Below are 17204 nucleotides of genomic sequence, written 5' to 3'. Positions count from 1 at the left end.
GAATTTAAAGTCATATAAATCATATAAATACTGTACGCATTAACATCCTGTCATGATGTAATGTTAAACATGGATTACATGGTGTTGAGTCTCAGCCCCAGACGGTTGATGTGGGCGATGTCGGGCCGCCAGGCGCTCAGAGGGCGCTAAAATCAACCAGTCGTCTAAGAAGTTCAAATAACGGATTCCCTGGAGACGCAATGGCGCCAGAGCTGCATCCACGCATTTGGTGAACGTACGTGGTGAGAGGGCTAGGCCGAAAGGAAGGACCTTGTATTGGTAAGCTTTATCCCCAAAAGCGAACCTCAGGAACTTCCTGTGTCGAAGGAGGATGGGAATATGGAACTAAGCGTCCTGGAGATCTACCGTGACAAACCAGTCCTCAGACCTGAATGTGCCGCGATCGGTTTGAGAGGGAGCATCTTGAAGCTCAACTTCGCAACAGCGCGGTTCGGCTGCGGCGGAGATCCAGAATCGGGCGCAAACCCCCATCCTTCTTTGGAACAATGAAGTAGCGGCTATAGTAGCCTGACTGTCTGGGTAGAGCCGCAACCCTCCTCAGAGGGGGCGAACGGCCCTAGGGCTCACGCTCGCTGGACCGGTCGTGCCCCGAAGCGGCGGCGGGGACAATGGACCGTCTCCCGGGGGGTGCCGGGGAGAAGGGAGCACCGAAAAGTGCGGTGACACCCTAGCCTCTCCGGTGGGGATCACTCTCCGGGCCCTGACCCTTACGGTGTCAGGGCCTATTGGACGAAGTCTTCTTCGTGGCGGCCGTCCTCAGACCAGTCCGGCCGCGAGAGGGCCCTGCCCGAGCGTACCGTGCTGCGGCCCAGCCTCGACGAGGGGGTGAAAGTAGCGCCGTCTCCTTAGTGGCTGTCAACACGAGGTCAGCCGTGTGCCTCAGCTTAGCTCCGTCCCCTCGGCCACGTCGGCCAGCAGCTCTGCCTGATACGCCTGGATAAGCGCCTTGGTATGCAGGCAGGAAGTCCTCAGCGACACGGCCGCAGGGGAAACATGGCCCGCCAGGGCCCCCTCCGCGGTCGCTTAGCCTCTGCTAAAGACGAGTACAATGCCGTACGCGGATTGTACACGCGGGAGGACACCGGCCTACTCCAGGAAAAAACGGCAGGCACCGGCGTGGAGGAACTCTGCGGGAAGGTAAAAACCCGCTCCTGCAGCTTACCGGAAGCAGTAGGCTGCTGCTTACCCGCCGGCCAGCTGATATGGAATCCGGCTCGGGTGAGGACCTCCAGCAGTTCTTTGGCGGCAGCGGGGGAATAAGTCGCCTCGGAGTCAGCCTCCGCTGCCTCTACGCTCACCACGTCCAGCTCCTCGGAGCCGGAAGAACGTGAGAGCGGCGTCTCGTCCGGGGTAGCAGAAGCCGCGGAGCGTGCCCCCGACGCCGGAAACGAGCGCCTGGATCCCGCGGTGAAGGGCCGGGAAAAGGCCTCAGCCGTCCCGGAATCCTCGAGATCCATTTGTGATCCCCATGAAGACATCCTGCGCTCTGCCTCGGCACGAGCTGGACCGGAGCCGCGGGGAGCACGCCTCATCGAGCCGTCCTCATTGAAGAGAGCTCGACGGGAGACACAAGATTGCCACGACAGGTGCTCACAATAAAATAGCCCTTGAGGGGGCTAGCTGAGCGTGCTCCACGCCTAGGCAGACAACACACAAGTCATGTGAGTTATTGCCCGTAATAAAACGGGTGCAAGGGGGGCCACACTGGACAAACCGCTCAGCCATTACTAGGTGGAAAAACTTCTTACCGCACTAGATGAAGGTACAGAGATGAATGGTCCTGCCCTTCGAGTGCTATGACAGTTTTAAGTAATTCATGAAGCACTGCAACGCAGGATCATGAAATGTAAATGTAAATAGTGAAATAAGTATATATGTATTTTACATAACATGAATCTGTATTTGAATTAATTAATGACACATTTATTAACACATTTATGTATTTAATTCTATTTTTAATTAATTAATGACACATTTAAGTAATTATTTAATTGTGTATTTATTTACTTAATTGTGGCACTTTTAGTCCTCCATAACCACTTGGCCATGGGCTCTATTGCAATTCATTACTGCTAATAACCAAAAATGCCCCTACCAGATATACAACATGGTGCATCAAAGGATATCAAGGTCTTTTACGTAATTGCAACAACCATTTTTAAAACTATTCTTAAGGCATGTTCATGAGGCATTACAATGCCTTGCAGCAAACTACCTTTCAGAACTGCTTTCAGTTAATGCACCTACTGGTTTTCTTTGCTGTGGTTCCCATCAGCTATTCCACAAAACCAAAAAGAAACAGTTGGTGCTGCTACTGAATGTTTCAAGCCATAAGCAATGCATTACAATATTAGAGTATTTTATAATTGCTTAAAAAAATTGTTTCATTTTACTGACCTTTGCAAAGGTATGTGTGTGGTTGCATGATGAATGGAAAATGATTTCAAACTGGAAACAGAAAAGGTCTAATGGAGGAGGATTAAAAAGATGGTGGTGGATGGTGGATTAAAAAGAACACTGCAACAAAGTCACAGCCTCATTTGAGAAATATTAGTGGAGAAATGATGAGTAGGAATTTTATTAAGTAGAATTTTATTAGCATACTTGTGTGTATACAAAACATACATTTAGGCCAATGGCTTTAGTAATAAAGTGAACTTTGAACTGAAATCAATGTTTTGCTATGTTTCATCAACATCAATATGTAATGATCCTGCTGTAAACATCATTAGTATTGGCACTGTCTACTTATATCTTCAGTGAGCCGTATATATGACGTGTGCATGTATATGTGTGTTTTTCATCTCTGCGAGTTAACTTATCAGTGCATGCTTATCAAACTGTGTTCAACAGTTAAAACGTTTCTTGTTGGTCATATGTGTGTCAGTTTAGACAGTACACTCCAGCGTCCTCATTGTGTTGGCAGTTGTTTACCCCAACCTCTCCATGCACGCAGCTAAAGATGTCAGACTCTGTTCCTAAACATTTGAGGTCATCCAGCCAGATCCTACCAGACCCTACAAAAGAGAGCAGTAGAACAAAACATAAATAAGTCCCATGCTTTTCTATATTGAAGGGCAATAACAAAGGTTACATTTTACTGTGGTGCTAGATATGGTGGAGGAAGTACTTTGATACTGTAGTTAAGTAAAAATTGTAAGGCCTGTTAAAAGTAAAACCTACAGTATAGCTTTATCCAATCGAAAATATTCATTGACTGATAATATTATATATATATATATATATATATAATATTTGTCTGCATCTATTTAAAGTTCCAAACCATTAAGAAGTACAAGTTGGCAACTGAAGTACGAGTGCAATAGCCAAGCAAGGGCCTTGAAAACTGAACATCAAATTTAGCAGTTCTTTTTGCCTTCAGCAGGTGTGTAGAATACAAAGCAAGTGGCCCAATGTTTTTTTTCTCTAGATCCATGTATTTAATGGAGAAACATAGCATATTACACCAGTGAGAAATTATAAGCAAACAAGTTGCTTCAAATCGCGTTATCTGTATAATTTATTGAATGTCAAACACCATGACATACGTGAGATGTATGAGCTGATTGATCTGGACGCAACAAATACAAGCATTTTTAACCAGTGTGGAACTAGAAAACATTTTTAATAGCTTGCAGCCAAACACAGCTAGTGTTTACATTAAGTGATAGTGAAATTTGTATAACTGCTACTATTGAAATGTATTATTATAGCATTTTAACCCTAACCCTAAACCATTTCTATATCTGCTACTATTACTACAACTGCATTACAACTGCATTCTCTCTTCTTTGTTCATTTGACACGATGGAATGGTTGCAGCCGATTTCTTACCTGGGCTGGCTGTGAAGGTCGACATGGCAGTTCGGAAGCCCAGCATCTTACAGATCACTTTGCCATCCACAGTATCAAAGCCGTCATCACACACAGTGCCCCAAACGCCATTGTACTTTACCTCAACACGTCCTTGGGCTCTCCCCGGTACAAGACGCACTGTCACTGTGGGAATAAAAAGTTGCAGCTTTTTAAAGTTTGTTTTTATTGGTATGAGTTGCAAGAATCAAGATATATCTTGTTTTCAACACTGCCGGTCACATGAAAAATTACACTCTGGTGAACGTCCTTGGTCTCCCTTGTTTCCTTTTGGACCTTGTGGTCCAAGACTACCTGTGAATGTGAAGGAGAAATGTTCAAATTAATCTTCCAACTAATCTGACGGTTTACTTGAACTGGTATAAATTTAATCCATCACCTGAACATGTCATACTGTACTGCAAAAACAGTTCTGGCTACAAAACAACAGTGATGGGAAGGCCCATTGTCCCTCCCAACCGTCGACCAGACGGCTCCCTGCCTGGCCCTCCGCCCGATACACTGAGCACCCAACTTCGATGCTTAATCCTAATGGTGGTGAGTCCACAGGGTGGCTGCTCCATCTATTTTCTTCGGGTTGAGCCCAATTGTGGACAAAGCCACGGCCACCAGACACTTCCTGGCTCACAGGATCACTGAGCTACTCAAACTCCTGCGCCACAATAAGGGGGAGCAAATAAGCAACTTAAATGTTAGTTATTGATTTTCAAAACAAATAAAAAAAGGTTATTCATTATTATTTTTTATAGTCTCATTGGGACTTCTTTTTCTAATGTATTTTTAATCATAAAAAGTCTAAAGTTACATCCCATAGCTTTTATTTAATCTCCTAATTCCTCTAAAACTTTGTATGCCTGGTAAGTCTACGTCAATTGTGCCCATTATTGCCTCATGTTCTTCTTTTCTACAGTATACTTTAGGTGTGGGTATTAATAATTAGTTGGAATGCTTCAAGCATTCCAAGTATTGTTCTTCTAATCTTTATTAGTTGGAATGCTTCAAGCATTCCAAGTATTGTTCTTTGAATCTTTATTAGTTGGAATGCTTCAAGCATCAAAACTTGTTTAACTTTCAACTTTTTCAGCTTTTCCAATCTTTCAGCTAGAGACACCATTTAAACTTTAAAATGTTGACACAAGTCTTAACAATTTCATTAAAAAAACAGCTTGTTGATATCTATTATACTTTTTTCATAATCACTAATTATGTTTGACTAGTTTTGGGGTCCTTTTCGAATTTACAGTGTGCGCTAGAGTGCAGACAAAGTCGGAAGACAAGAGAGGGTCCATGTTTTGTAAACTGCTGGTAGAGCGGTTTTAAAACACATAGAGACATAAAAACTACACTCAAACGTTCGGTAGAGTCTTGTGTCTCTCAAAATGTCATTATTTTTTGGCTACTCCAAATAGTTTTGCTCCAGGAAGCATTTGTTTGAGGTGTGGGTTCTCAGTAACTGTCTGTGAGCTAAGTGCAGCTGCTCCGTTGCCGCGCCAACGAGCTGGGGCTCTTTCTGTGACTCACAGCTGATCCTAATTAGCTGATTAGTGCAGCCTGACATGACCTCCTTCTCTCCACCTTCTCTCATCATTTCAAACCCCCATGGAGGGAGTTCTTACTGTAATGTTTGATGAGGCCTTCTAATATATTCTGTCTCTCAACCCCCCCACCCCCTCACCCAATACCATCATTTCAAAATAAAAGCTGCAATGATTATCTGTAATTTAGCCATGAAGCTTAGGGTTCAGCTGTTTCGTTGAATACTTATTGCGCTTTCAAATAGTACTACAACCACTACTAATATTTCTAGTACTTCTAGTAGTACTTCTAGTATTTCAACTGGTATTATTACTAAATGACTTTTACTACTACTAATATTACTAGTATTTCAACCCAATGGAGGGAATTCTTACTGTAATGTTTGATGAGGCCTATTAATATATACTGTCTCTCAACCCCCCCACCCCCCCACCCACTCACCCAATACCATCATTTCAAAATAAAAGCTGCAATGATTATGTTATTTAAACATGAAGCTTAGGATTCAGCTGTTTCGTTGAATACTTATTGCGCTTTCAAATAGTACTACAACCACTACTAGAATGTCTAGTACTTCTAGTAGTACTTCTAGTATTTCAACTGGTATTATTACTAAAATACTTTTACTACTAGTATTTCAACCCAATGGAGGGAATTCTTACTGTAATGTTTGATGAGGCCTATTAAATAATATATACTGTCTCTCAACCCCTGCACCTACTCACCCACTCCCCCAATACCACCATTTCAAAATAAAAGCTGCAATGATTATCTAATTTAGCCATGAAGCTTAGGATGAAGCTGTTTTGTTAAATACGTATTGCTCTTTCAAATAGTACTACAACCACTACTAGAATGTCTAGTACTTCTAGTAGTACTTCTAGTATTTCAACTGGTATTATTACTAAAATACTTTTACTACTAGTATTTCAACCCAATGGAGGGAATTCTTACTGTAATGTTTGATGAGGTCTATTAAATAATATATACTGTCTCTCAACCCCCCCACCCACTCACCCAATACCATCATTTCAAAACAAAAGCTGCAATGATTATGTTATTTAAAGATAAAGCTTAGGATTCAGCTGTTTCGTTGAATACTTATTGCTCTTTCAAATAGTACTACAACCACTACTAATATTTCTAGTACTTCTAGTAGTACTTCTAGTATTTCAACTGGTAGTATTACTAAAATGACTTTTACTACTACTAATATTACTAGTACTACTAGTATTTCAACCCCAATGGTGGGAATTCTTACTGTAATGTTTGATGAGGCCCATCAATTAATAACTTTAGTTTTCTTAGCTTAGGGCGACTGTGGGTGAGTGGGGAGCGCGGGCGGCCGTCCTCCAATCAGAGGGTTGGCGGTCTGATCCCAGGCCTGGCTAACCTGTATGTCACTGTGTCCTTGGGCAAGACACTTGATCCCAGCATTGTTCCTCTAGCTGTGACTACACTGTGTGAATGTTAGTTACTGGTTGGGCAGGTGCCACTGTGTATGGTAGGTCCTGTCATTGGTGTGTGAATGGGTGAATGATCTTATGTAGTGTTAAGGTGCTTTGAGTGGTCAGAAGACTAGAAGAGCGCTGTACAAATCTATTTTACCAAGTCCATTTGGTTTGAATAACAAACAGTCTGTCTCTCAAACCCCCCCACCCAATTCCATTATTTCAAAATAAAAGCCTCAATGATTATCTGTACCTCAACAATAGGTACACCACAATTGCTTTCAAATACGAGTGAAACTAGTACTTACTTCTTCTACTGCTGCTAGTACCACTAGGACAACAATTACAACTATAGTACTAAACCATATATTACTAAAAAAAATGTATTTTTTAATTCTCAGCTTTTATTATTTCTGTGTTTTCAAATTCATAGAAGCTTCTCCCATTTCTGTTTTTTTTTTTGCAATTCTTTCAAGTTCATTTCAGCTTTTCTCATTTCTGTATTTTCAGCAATTTTTAAATGTATTTCAGCCTTTTCTATTTCAGCAATGTTTAGAATAATTTCAGCATGTTGCATTTTAAGCAACTTTTGGAAATTAATTTCAGCTTTTATTTCTGTGATTTCCAATTCATAGAAGCTTCTCCCATTTCAGTTTTTTTGCAATTCTTTCAAGTTCATTTCAGCTTTTTCTATTCTTTCAGCAATGTTTATAATAATTTCAGCTTGTTTCATTTCTGTACTTTAAGCAACTTTTTGAAATTAATTTCAGCTTTCTGCATTCCAATGCATTTTCTAGTTCTTATTAGTTGGAATGCTTCAAGCATTCCAAGTATTGTTCTTCTAATCTTTATTCCGCCTTATTCATCTTCTTATTATTAGTTGGAATGCTTCAAGCATTCCAAGTATTGTTCTTCTAATCTTTATTCCGCCTTATTAGTTGGAATGCTTCAAGCATTCCAAGTATTGTTCTTCTAATCTTTATTCCGCCTTATTCTACTATTTCTTCCGCCGCACCTTTCAACTCCTTCACACTTTCAGCTATTAAGACCATTCAAATATTAAAATGTTCAGCTCATTCAGGGGAGGGGTGCTATGACTTTTCAGCTTTTTAGCTCTTATAATTGAATTAATATAAATTAATATCTTCAACCTTTTTAACATGGTTTCCTAATGGATTAAATTTTCAAATCCTTTCAAAACTTCTTCAACTTTCAACTTTTTCAGCTTTTCCAATCTTTCAGCTAGAGACACCATTTAAACTTTAAAATGTTGACACAAGTCTTAACAATTTTATTAAAAAAACAGCTTGTTGATATCTATTATACTTTTTTCATAATCACTAATTATGTTTCATTAGTTTTGGGGTTCTTTTTGAATTTACAGTGCGCGCTAGAGTGAGGAGAAAGTCAGACAACAAAAGAAGGTCCATGTTTTGTAAACTGCTGGTAGAGCAGTTTTAAAACACATAGAGACATAAAAACTACACTCAAACGTTCGGTAGAGTCTTGTGTCTCTCAAAATGTCATTATTTTTTGGCAACTCCAAATAGTTTTGCTCCAGGAAGCATTTGTTTGACGTGTGGGTTCTCAGTAACTCTCTGTGAGCTAAGTGCAGCTGCTGCGTTGCCGCGCCAACGAGCTGGGGCTCTGTGACTCACAGCTGATCCTAATTAGCTGATTAGTGCAGCCTGACATGACCTGCTTCTCTCCACCTTCTCTCATCATTTCAAAGAAACCCCCATGGAGGGAGTTCTTACTGTAATGTTTGAGGCCTATTAATATATTCTGTCTCTCAACCCCCCCACCCCCCCACCCACTCACCCAATACCATCATTTCAAAATAAAAGCTGCAATGATTATGTTATTTAAACATAAAGCTTAGGATTCAGCTGTTTCGTTGAATACTTATTGCGCTTTCAAATAGTACTACAACCACTACTAAAATGTCTAGTACTTCTAGTAGTACTTCTAGTATTTCAACTGGTATTATTACTAAAATACTTTTACTACTAGTATTTCAACCCAATGGAGGGAATTCTTACTGTAATGTTTGATGAGGCCTTCTAATATATTCTGTCTCTCAACCTCCCCACCCCCCCACCCACTCACCCAATACCATCATTTCAAAATAAAAGCTGCAATGATTATGTTATTTAAACATGAGGCTTAGGATTCAGCTGTTTTGTTAAATACTTATTGGGCTTTCAAATAGTACTACAACCACTACGAATATTTCTAGTACTTCTAGTAGTACTTCTAGTATTTCAACTGGTATTATTACTAAATGACTTTTACTACTACTAATATTACTAGTACTACTAGTATTTCAACCCAATGGAGGGAATTCTTACTGTAATGTTTGATGAGGCCTATTAAATAATATATACTGTCTCTCAACCCCCCCACCCTCCCACCCACTCACCCAATACCATCATTTCAAAATAAAAGCTGCAATGATTATCTGTAATTTAGCCATGAAGCTTAGGATAAAGCTGTTTTGTTAAATACGTATTGCTCTTTCAAATAGTACTACAACCACTACTAATATTTCTAGTATTTCAACTGGTATTATTACTAAAATGACTTTTACTACTACTAATATTACTAGTACTACTAGTATTTCAACCCCAATGGAGGGAATTCTTACTGTAATGTTTGAGGCCCATCAATGACTTTTTAGTTTTCTTAGCTTAGGGCGACTGTGGGTCAGTGGGGAGCCCGGCCGTCCTCCAATCAGAGGGTTGGCGGTCTGATCCCAGGCCCGGCTAACTTGCATGTCAATGTGTCCTTGGGCAAGACACTTATTCCCAGCAGTGTTCCTCTAGCTGTGACTACAGTGTGTGTGAATGTTAGTTACTGGTTGGGCAGGTGCCAATGTGTATGGTAGGTCCTGTCATTGGTGAGTGAATGGGTGAATGATGTTATGTAGTGTTAAGGTGCTTTGAGTGGTCAGAAAACTAGAAGAGCGCTGTACAAATCTATTTTACCAAGTCCATTTGCTTTGAATAACAAACATTCTGTCTCCCAAACCACCCCCACCCAATTCCATTATTTCAAAATAAAAGCCTCAATGATTATCTGTACCTCAACAATAGGTACACCACAATTGCTTTCAAAAACTAGTGAAACTAGAACTTACTTCTTCTACTGCTGCTAGTACCACTAGTACCACAATTACAACTATAGTACTAAACCTTATATTACTACAAAAAAATGTATTTTTTAATTCTCAGCTTTTCCTATTTCGATTATTTCTGTGATTTCAAATTCATAGAAGCTTCTCCCATTTCAGTTTTTTTGCAATTGTTCCAAGTTCATTTCAGCTTTTCTCATTTCTGTATTTTCAGCCATTTTTAAATGTATTTCAGCTTTTTCTATTCTTTCAGCAATGTTTAGAATAATTTCAGCATGTTGCATTTTAAGCAACTTTTTGAAATTAATTTCAGCTTTTACTATTTCTGTGATTTCAAATTTATAGAAGCTTCTCCCATTTCTGTTTTTTTGCAATTCTTTCAAGTTCATTTCAGCTTTTCTCATTTATGTATTTTCAGCCATTTAAAAATCTATTTCAGCTTTTTCTATTCTTTCCGCAATGTTTAGAATAATTTCAGCTTGTTTCATTTCTGTACTTTAAGCAACTTTTTAAAATTAATTTCAGCTTTCTGCATTCCAACGCATTTTCAGCAGGAAATGCATTTTCTAGTTCATCTTCTTATTAGTTGGAATGCTTCAAGCATTCCAAGTATTGTTCTTCTAATCTTTATTCCGACTTATTCATCTTCTTCATATTATTCTATTTCTTCCGCCGCACCTTTCAACTCCTTCACACTTTCAGCTATTAAGACCATTCAAATATTAAAATGTTCAGCTCATTCAGGGGAGGGGTGCTATGACTTTTCAGCTTTTTAGCTCTTATAATTGAATTAATATAAATTAATATCTTCAACCTTTTTAACATGGTTTCCTAATGGATTAAATTTTCAAATCCTTTCAAAACTTCTTCAACTTTCAACTTTTTCAGCTTTTCCAATCTTTCAGCTAGAGACACCATTTAAACTTTAAAATGTTGCCACAAGTCTTAACAATTTCATTAAAAAAACAGCTTGTTGATATCTATTATAGTTTTTTTATAATCACTAATTATGTTTCAGTAGTTTTGGGGTTTCTTTAGAATTTAGAGTGGAGTTTTCCGGATTGTCCCGCGATTTAGAGTGAGCGCCGTGTCAGGATTCAGTAAAAAAAAAAGAGGCACTTTTATCTTTACGGCCACAATATTCACTTTTCAGCCTTCATTTAAAAAGAAAACATTAGCCGTGCTTGTGCTGGTTGGACTCGTATAAGTTTGGAATCTCAGAGTTATTTACTTTTTGCGTGAGGAGCCTGATTGTGAGACAAAGTCTGCCCCGAGCCCCATAAGCTTCCATACAAATCTGGCGACATTTAAAAAAAAAAAAACACAGCCGGTACACTTTTTGTAAACGGCTGTTTGAGCCGTTTTAAAACACATAGAGACATAAAAACTACACTCATGCGTTTGGTAGGGTCTTGGGTCTCTCAAAATGTCATAATTTTTTGGCTACCCCATATAGTTTTGCTCCTAGAAGCATTTGTTTGAGGTGTGGATTTTGTCTAAATCTCTTCACTCTCTTCGCCGTGAGCTAATTAGCGACCAGCTGTTGATCGATGCCCATAAAGACGTAGCTCAGGGACGTGCAGGTTTAACCGTGGTTAGATAACGGTACGTATGGACGTGCGTGTCGTGAGTTGGGACGGAGACCCGGGATGAGCAGACCGTAAGTAATGTGGAGGCTGGACCGTAAGATATTTGAGACATGTGAGAGCCATAAGTACTAGAGTGCTAGCTAGCTATACTGCTAACGAGGCTACTCCCCGCTGGAGACTTAAACCGTGGGTGTGACGTTGTTCCTTCGGTGTTGTCATTAAGCTGCAGGCACGTGAGTTTATTTTCTTACGCGAGTGATACTATTAATAACCTTTTCGCGGACCGCAAGAAGGTCGTAGGTTAATAAGCACGTCAAAAGTTACGGGGAGTGGCGTGACGTTGTTCCTTCGTGGATTGAGCTGCAGATACGTGAGTTTGTTTTCTTACGCGAATGACAGGAGATCGTTTGGTCTTTATTTTACGCAACAAAGCGTCAACTTAATATACTATTAATAACCTTCATCGGACCGCAAGAAGGTCCGTCAGTTAATAAGCACGTCAAAAGTTACGGTGGACCAGCCGGGGTTAGGGGGGAGGAGGGGGTCCGCTGGTGGGCGAAACTGCGCACTGAGGAGTGAACAATTGTAATCGAGATGGGGGCTGTAGTATTTGTGTGTGTCCACTAACATGTAATTGTCCAAGTGAAACACGTAGTACTTGTATTAGTCATTGGCGCTGTAAGCGTCCATGTTTATTTCACAAAACCGCGCATCTTTATGACATCATCAAGACATGACGGTTAACTTATCCGGAAGTATCCAGGAGCGTTTTTGATGGCACCGCCACGAAGCTTTCAGTAATTTCTACACTATTTGCAAACTTTTGAGGCACTCACCAACCATGCAAAATGTTTTTATATTTTATTTTGACTTGTTGCCAGGATCTTCTCCTGTCTTGTTTATTCTGTGCACATGGGCAGGTGCCACTGTGTATGGTAGGTTGTGTCATCAGTGTATTAATGGGTGAGAGATGTCATCTAGTATTAAAGCGCTTTGAGTTGTCAGAAGACTAGCAAAGCGGTGTACAAGTTCATTAAGTTTGAATGAAAAAGATTCAGCAATGTTTAGAAGTAATTTAAGCTTTTATTAGTTCTGTATTTTGTCAAATTCATAGAAGCTTCTCCCATTTCAGTTTTTTTGCAATTGTTTCAAGTTCGTTTCAGCTTTTCTCATTTCTGTATTTTCAGCAATTTTTAAATGTATTTCAGCCTTTTTTATTTCAGCAATGTTTAGAATAATTTCAGCTTTTATTATTTCTGTGATATCAAATTCATAGAAGCTTCTCCCATTTCTGTTTTTTTGATATTCTTTCAAGTTCATTTCAGCTTTTCTCATTTATGTATTTCAGCTTTTTCTATTCTTTCAGCAATGTTTAGAATAATTTCAGCTTGTTGCATTTTAAGCAACTTTTTGAAATTAATTCCAGCTTTTATTATTTCTGTGATTTCAAATTCATAGAAGCTTCTCCCATTTCAGTTTTTTTGCAATTGTTTCAAGTTCATTTCAGCTTTACTCATTTCTGTATTTTCAGCCATTTTAAAATGTATTTCAGCTTTTTCTATTCTTTCAGCAATATTTAGAATAATTTCCGCTTGTTTCATTTCTGTACTTTAAGCAACTTCTTGAAATTAACTTCAGCTTTTTGCATTCCAACGCATTTTCAGCAGGAAATGCATTTTCTAGTATATACTGTCTCTCAACCCCCCCACCCCCCCACCCACTCAATACCATCTTTTCAAAATAAAAGCTGCAATGATTATGTTATTTAAACATGAAGCTTAGGATTCAGCTGTTTCGTTGAATACTTATTGCGCTTTCAAATAGTACTACAACCACTACTAATATTTCTAGTACTTCTAGTAGTACTTCTAGTATTTAAACTGGTATTATTACTAAAATACTTTTACTACTAGTATTTCAACCCAATGGAGGGAATTCTTACTGTAATGTTTGATGAGGCCTATTAAATAATATATACTGTCTCTCAACCCCCCCACCCCCCCACCCACTCACCCAATACCATCATTTCAAAATAAAAGCTGCAATGATTATGTTATTTAAACCTAAAGCTTAGGATTCAGCTGTTTCGTTGAATACTTATTGCGCTTTCAAATAGTACTACAACCACTACTAGAATGTCTAGTACTTCTAGTAGTACTTCTAGTATTTCAACTGGTATTATTACTAAAATACTTTTACTACTAGTATTTCAACCCAATGGAGGGAATTCTTACTGTAATGTTTGATGAGGCCTATTAAATAATATATACTGTCTCTCAACCCCTGCACCTACTCACCCACTCCCCCAATACCACCATTTCAAAATAAAAGCTGCAATGATTATCTAATTTAGCCATGAAGCTTAGGATGAAGCTGTTTTGTTAAATACGTATTGCTCTTTCAAATAGTACTACAACCACTACTAGAATGTCTAGTACTTCTAGTAGTACTTCTAGTATTTCAACTGGTATTATTACTAAAATACTTTTACTACTAGTATTTCAACCCAATGGAGGGAATTCTTACTGTAATGTTTGATGAGGCCTATTAAATAATATATTCTGTCTCTCAACCCCCCCACCCACTCCCCCAATACCATCATTTCAAAATAAAAGCTGCAATGATTATCTAATTTAGCCATGAAGCTTAGGATGAAGCTGTTTTGTTAAATACGTATTGCTCTTTCAAATAGTACTACAACCACTACTAATATTTCTAGTACTTCTAGTAGTACTTCTAGTATTTCAACTGGTATTATTACTAAAATACTTTTACTACTAGTATTTCAACCCAATGGTGGGAATTCTTACTGTAATGTTTGATGAGGCCCATCAATTAATAACTTTAGTTTTCTTAGCTTAGGGCGACTGTGGGTCAGTGGGGAGCGCGGGCGGCCGTCCTCCAATCAGAGGGTTGGCGGTCTGATCCCAGGCCCGGCTAACCTGTATGTCACTGTGTCCTTGGGCAAGACACTTGATCCCAGCATTGTTCCTCTAGCTGTGACTACACTGTGTGAATGTTAGTTACTGGTTGGGCAGGTGCCACTGTGTATGGTAGGTCCTGTCATTGGTGTGTGAATGGATGAATGATGTTATGTAGTGTTAAGGTGCTTTGAGTGGTCAGAAGACTAGAAGAGCGCTGTACAAATCTATTTTACCAAGTCCATTTGGTTTGAATAACAAACAGTCTGTCTCTCAAACCCCCCCACCCAATACCATTATTTCAAAATAAAAGCCTCAATGATTATCTGTACCTCAACAATGGGTACACCACAATTGCTTTCAAATACTAGTGAAACTAGTACTTACTTCTTCTACTGCTGCTAGTACCACTAGTACCACAATTACAAAAAATGTATTTTTTAATTCTCAGCTTTTCCTATTTCTATTATTTCAGCTTTTATTATTTGTGTTTTCAAATTCATAGAAGCTTCTCCAATTTCTTTTTTTGCAATTCTTTCAAGTTCATTTCAGCTTTTCTCATTTCTGTAATTTCAGCAATTTTAAATGTATTTCAGCCTTTTCTATTTCAGCAATGTTTAGAAAATTTCTGTATTTTCAGCCATTTTTAAATGTATTTCAGCTTGTTTCAATTCTGTACTTTAAGCAACTTTTTCAAATTATTTTCAGCGTGCATTCCAACGCATTTTCAGCAGGAAATGCATTTTCTAGTTCTTCTATTTCTTCCGCCGCACCTTTCAACTCCTTCACACTTTCAGCTATTCAGACCATTCAAATATTAAAATGTTCAGCTCCTTCAGGAGAGGGGGGCTATGACTTTTCAGCTTTTTAGCTTTTATAATTGAATTAATATAAATTAAAAACATCAACCTTTTTTAACATGGTTTCCAAAGGATTAAATTTTCAAATCCTCTTAAAACTTCTTCAACTTTCAACTTTTTCAGCTTTTCCAATCTTTCAGCTAGAGACACCATTTAAACTTTAAAATGTTGACACAAGTCTTAACAATTTCCTAAAAAAAACAGCTTGTTGATATCTATTATAGTTTTTTCATAACCACTCATTATGTTTCACTAGTTTTGGGGTCCTTTTCGAATTTAGAGTGAGCGCTAGAGTGCGGGCAAAGTCGGAAGACAAGAGAGGGTCCATGTTTTGTAAACTGTTGGTAGAGCAGTTTTAAAAGACATAAAGACATAAAAACTACACTCAAACGTTCGGTAGAGTCTTGTGTCGCTCAAAATGTCATTATTTTTTGGCTACTCCAAATAGTTTTGCTCCAGGAAGCATTTGTTTGAGGTGTGGGTTCTCAGTAACTGTCTGTGGGCTAACAGCGGCTGCTCCGTTGCCGCGACAACGAGCTGGGGCTCTTTCTGTGACTCACAGCTGATCCTAATTAGCTGATTAGTGCAGCCTGACATGACCTCCTTCTCTCCACCTTCTCTCATCATTTCAAACCCCCATGGAGGGAGTTCTTACTGTAATGTTTGATGAGGCCTATTAAATAATATATACTGTCTCTCAACCCCCCCACCCCCCCACCCACTCAATACCATCTTTTCAAAATAAAAGCTGCAATGATTATGTTATTTAAACATGAAGCTTAGGATTCAGCTGTTTCGTTGAATACTTATTGCGCTTTCAAATAGTACTACAACCACTACTAATATTTCTAGTACTTCTAGTAGTACTTCTAGTATTTAAACTGGTATTATTACTAAAATACTTTTACTACTAGTATTTCAACCCAATGGAGGGAATTCTTACTGTAATGTTTGATGAGGCCTATTAAATAATATATACTGTCTCTCAACCCCCCCACCCCCCCACCCACTCACCCAATACCATCATTTCAAAATAAAAGCTGCAATGATTATGTTATTTAAACATAAAGCTTAGGATTCAGCTGTTTCGTTGAATACTTATTGCGCTTTCAAATAGTACTACAACCACTACTAGAATGTCTAGTACTTCTAGTAGTACTTCTAGTATTTCAACTGGTATTATTACTAAAATACTTTTACTACTAGTATTTCAACCCAATGGAGGGAATTCTTACTGTAATGTTTGATGAGGCCTATTAAATAATATATACTGTCTCTCAACCCCTGCACCTACTCACCCACTCCCCCAATACCATCATTTCAAAATAAAAGCTGCAATGATTATCTAATTTAGCCATGAAGCTTAGGATGAAGCTGTTTTGTTAAATACGTATTGCTCTTTCAAATAGTACTACAACCACTACTAGAATGTCTAGTACTTCTAGTAGTACTTCTAGTATTTCAACTGGTATTATTACTAAAATACTTTTACTACTAGTATTTCAACCCAATGGAGGGAATTCTTACTGTAATGTTTGATGAGGCCTATTAAATAATATATTCTGTCTCTCAACCCATCCATTATTTCAAAATAAAAGCCTCAATGATTATCTGTATCTCAACAATAGGTACACCACAATTGCTTTCAAATACTAGTGAAACGAGTACTTACTTATTCTACTGCTGCTAGTACCACAATTACAACTATAGTACTAAACCTTATATTACTACAAAATGTATTTTTTAATTCTCAGCTTTTCCTATTTCTATTATTTCAGCAATGTTTAAATTAATTTCAGCTTTTATTATTTTTGTGTTTT

The 17204-nt window shown here is 38.6% G+C and overlaps 1 protein-coding gene across 3 annotated transcripts in view; it reads right to left on the bottom strand.

Annotated features, from left to right (window-relative positions):
- Positions 1-2576: 2576 nt before the first annotated feature.
- Positions 2577-17204, bottom strand: part of marco (macrophage receptor with collagenous structure) — a 32427-nt gene continuing 17799 nt past the window's right edge. For 2 of the 3 annotated variants that reach the window (XM_062564804.1, XM_062564805.1), the window contains 3 exons: positions 4129-4188; positions 3856-4020; positions 2577-3038 (listed from right to left, as the gene is read on the bottom strand). In XM_062564804.1, coding sequence (XP_062420788.1) covers positions 2905-3038; positions 3856-4020; positions 4129-4188 — 359 coding nt within the window. In that variant the 3' untranslated portion in view covers positions 2577-2904. The remainder of the gene's footprint in view (positions 3039-3855; positions 4021-4128; positions 4189-17204) is intronic. The other variant, XM_062564803.1, reaches the window with a different exon arrangement.

Source organism: Pungitius pungitius, chromosome 10, assembly GCF_949316345.1.
Source record: "Pungitius pungitius chromosome 10, fPunPun2.1, whole genome shotgun sequence".
Classification (NCBI taxonomy): Eukaryota; Metazoa; Chordata; class Actinopteri; order Perciformes; family Gasterosteidae; genus Pungitius; species Pungitius pungitius.
The sequence above is the reverse complement of the archived record's forward strand: the minus strand, read 5'-3'. Positions and strand labels throughout refer to the sequence as shown.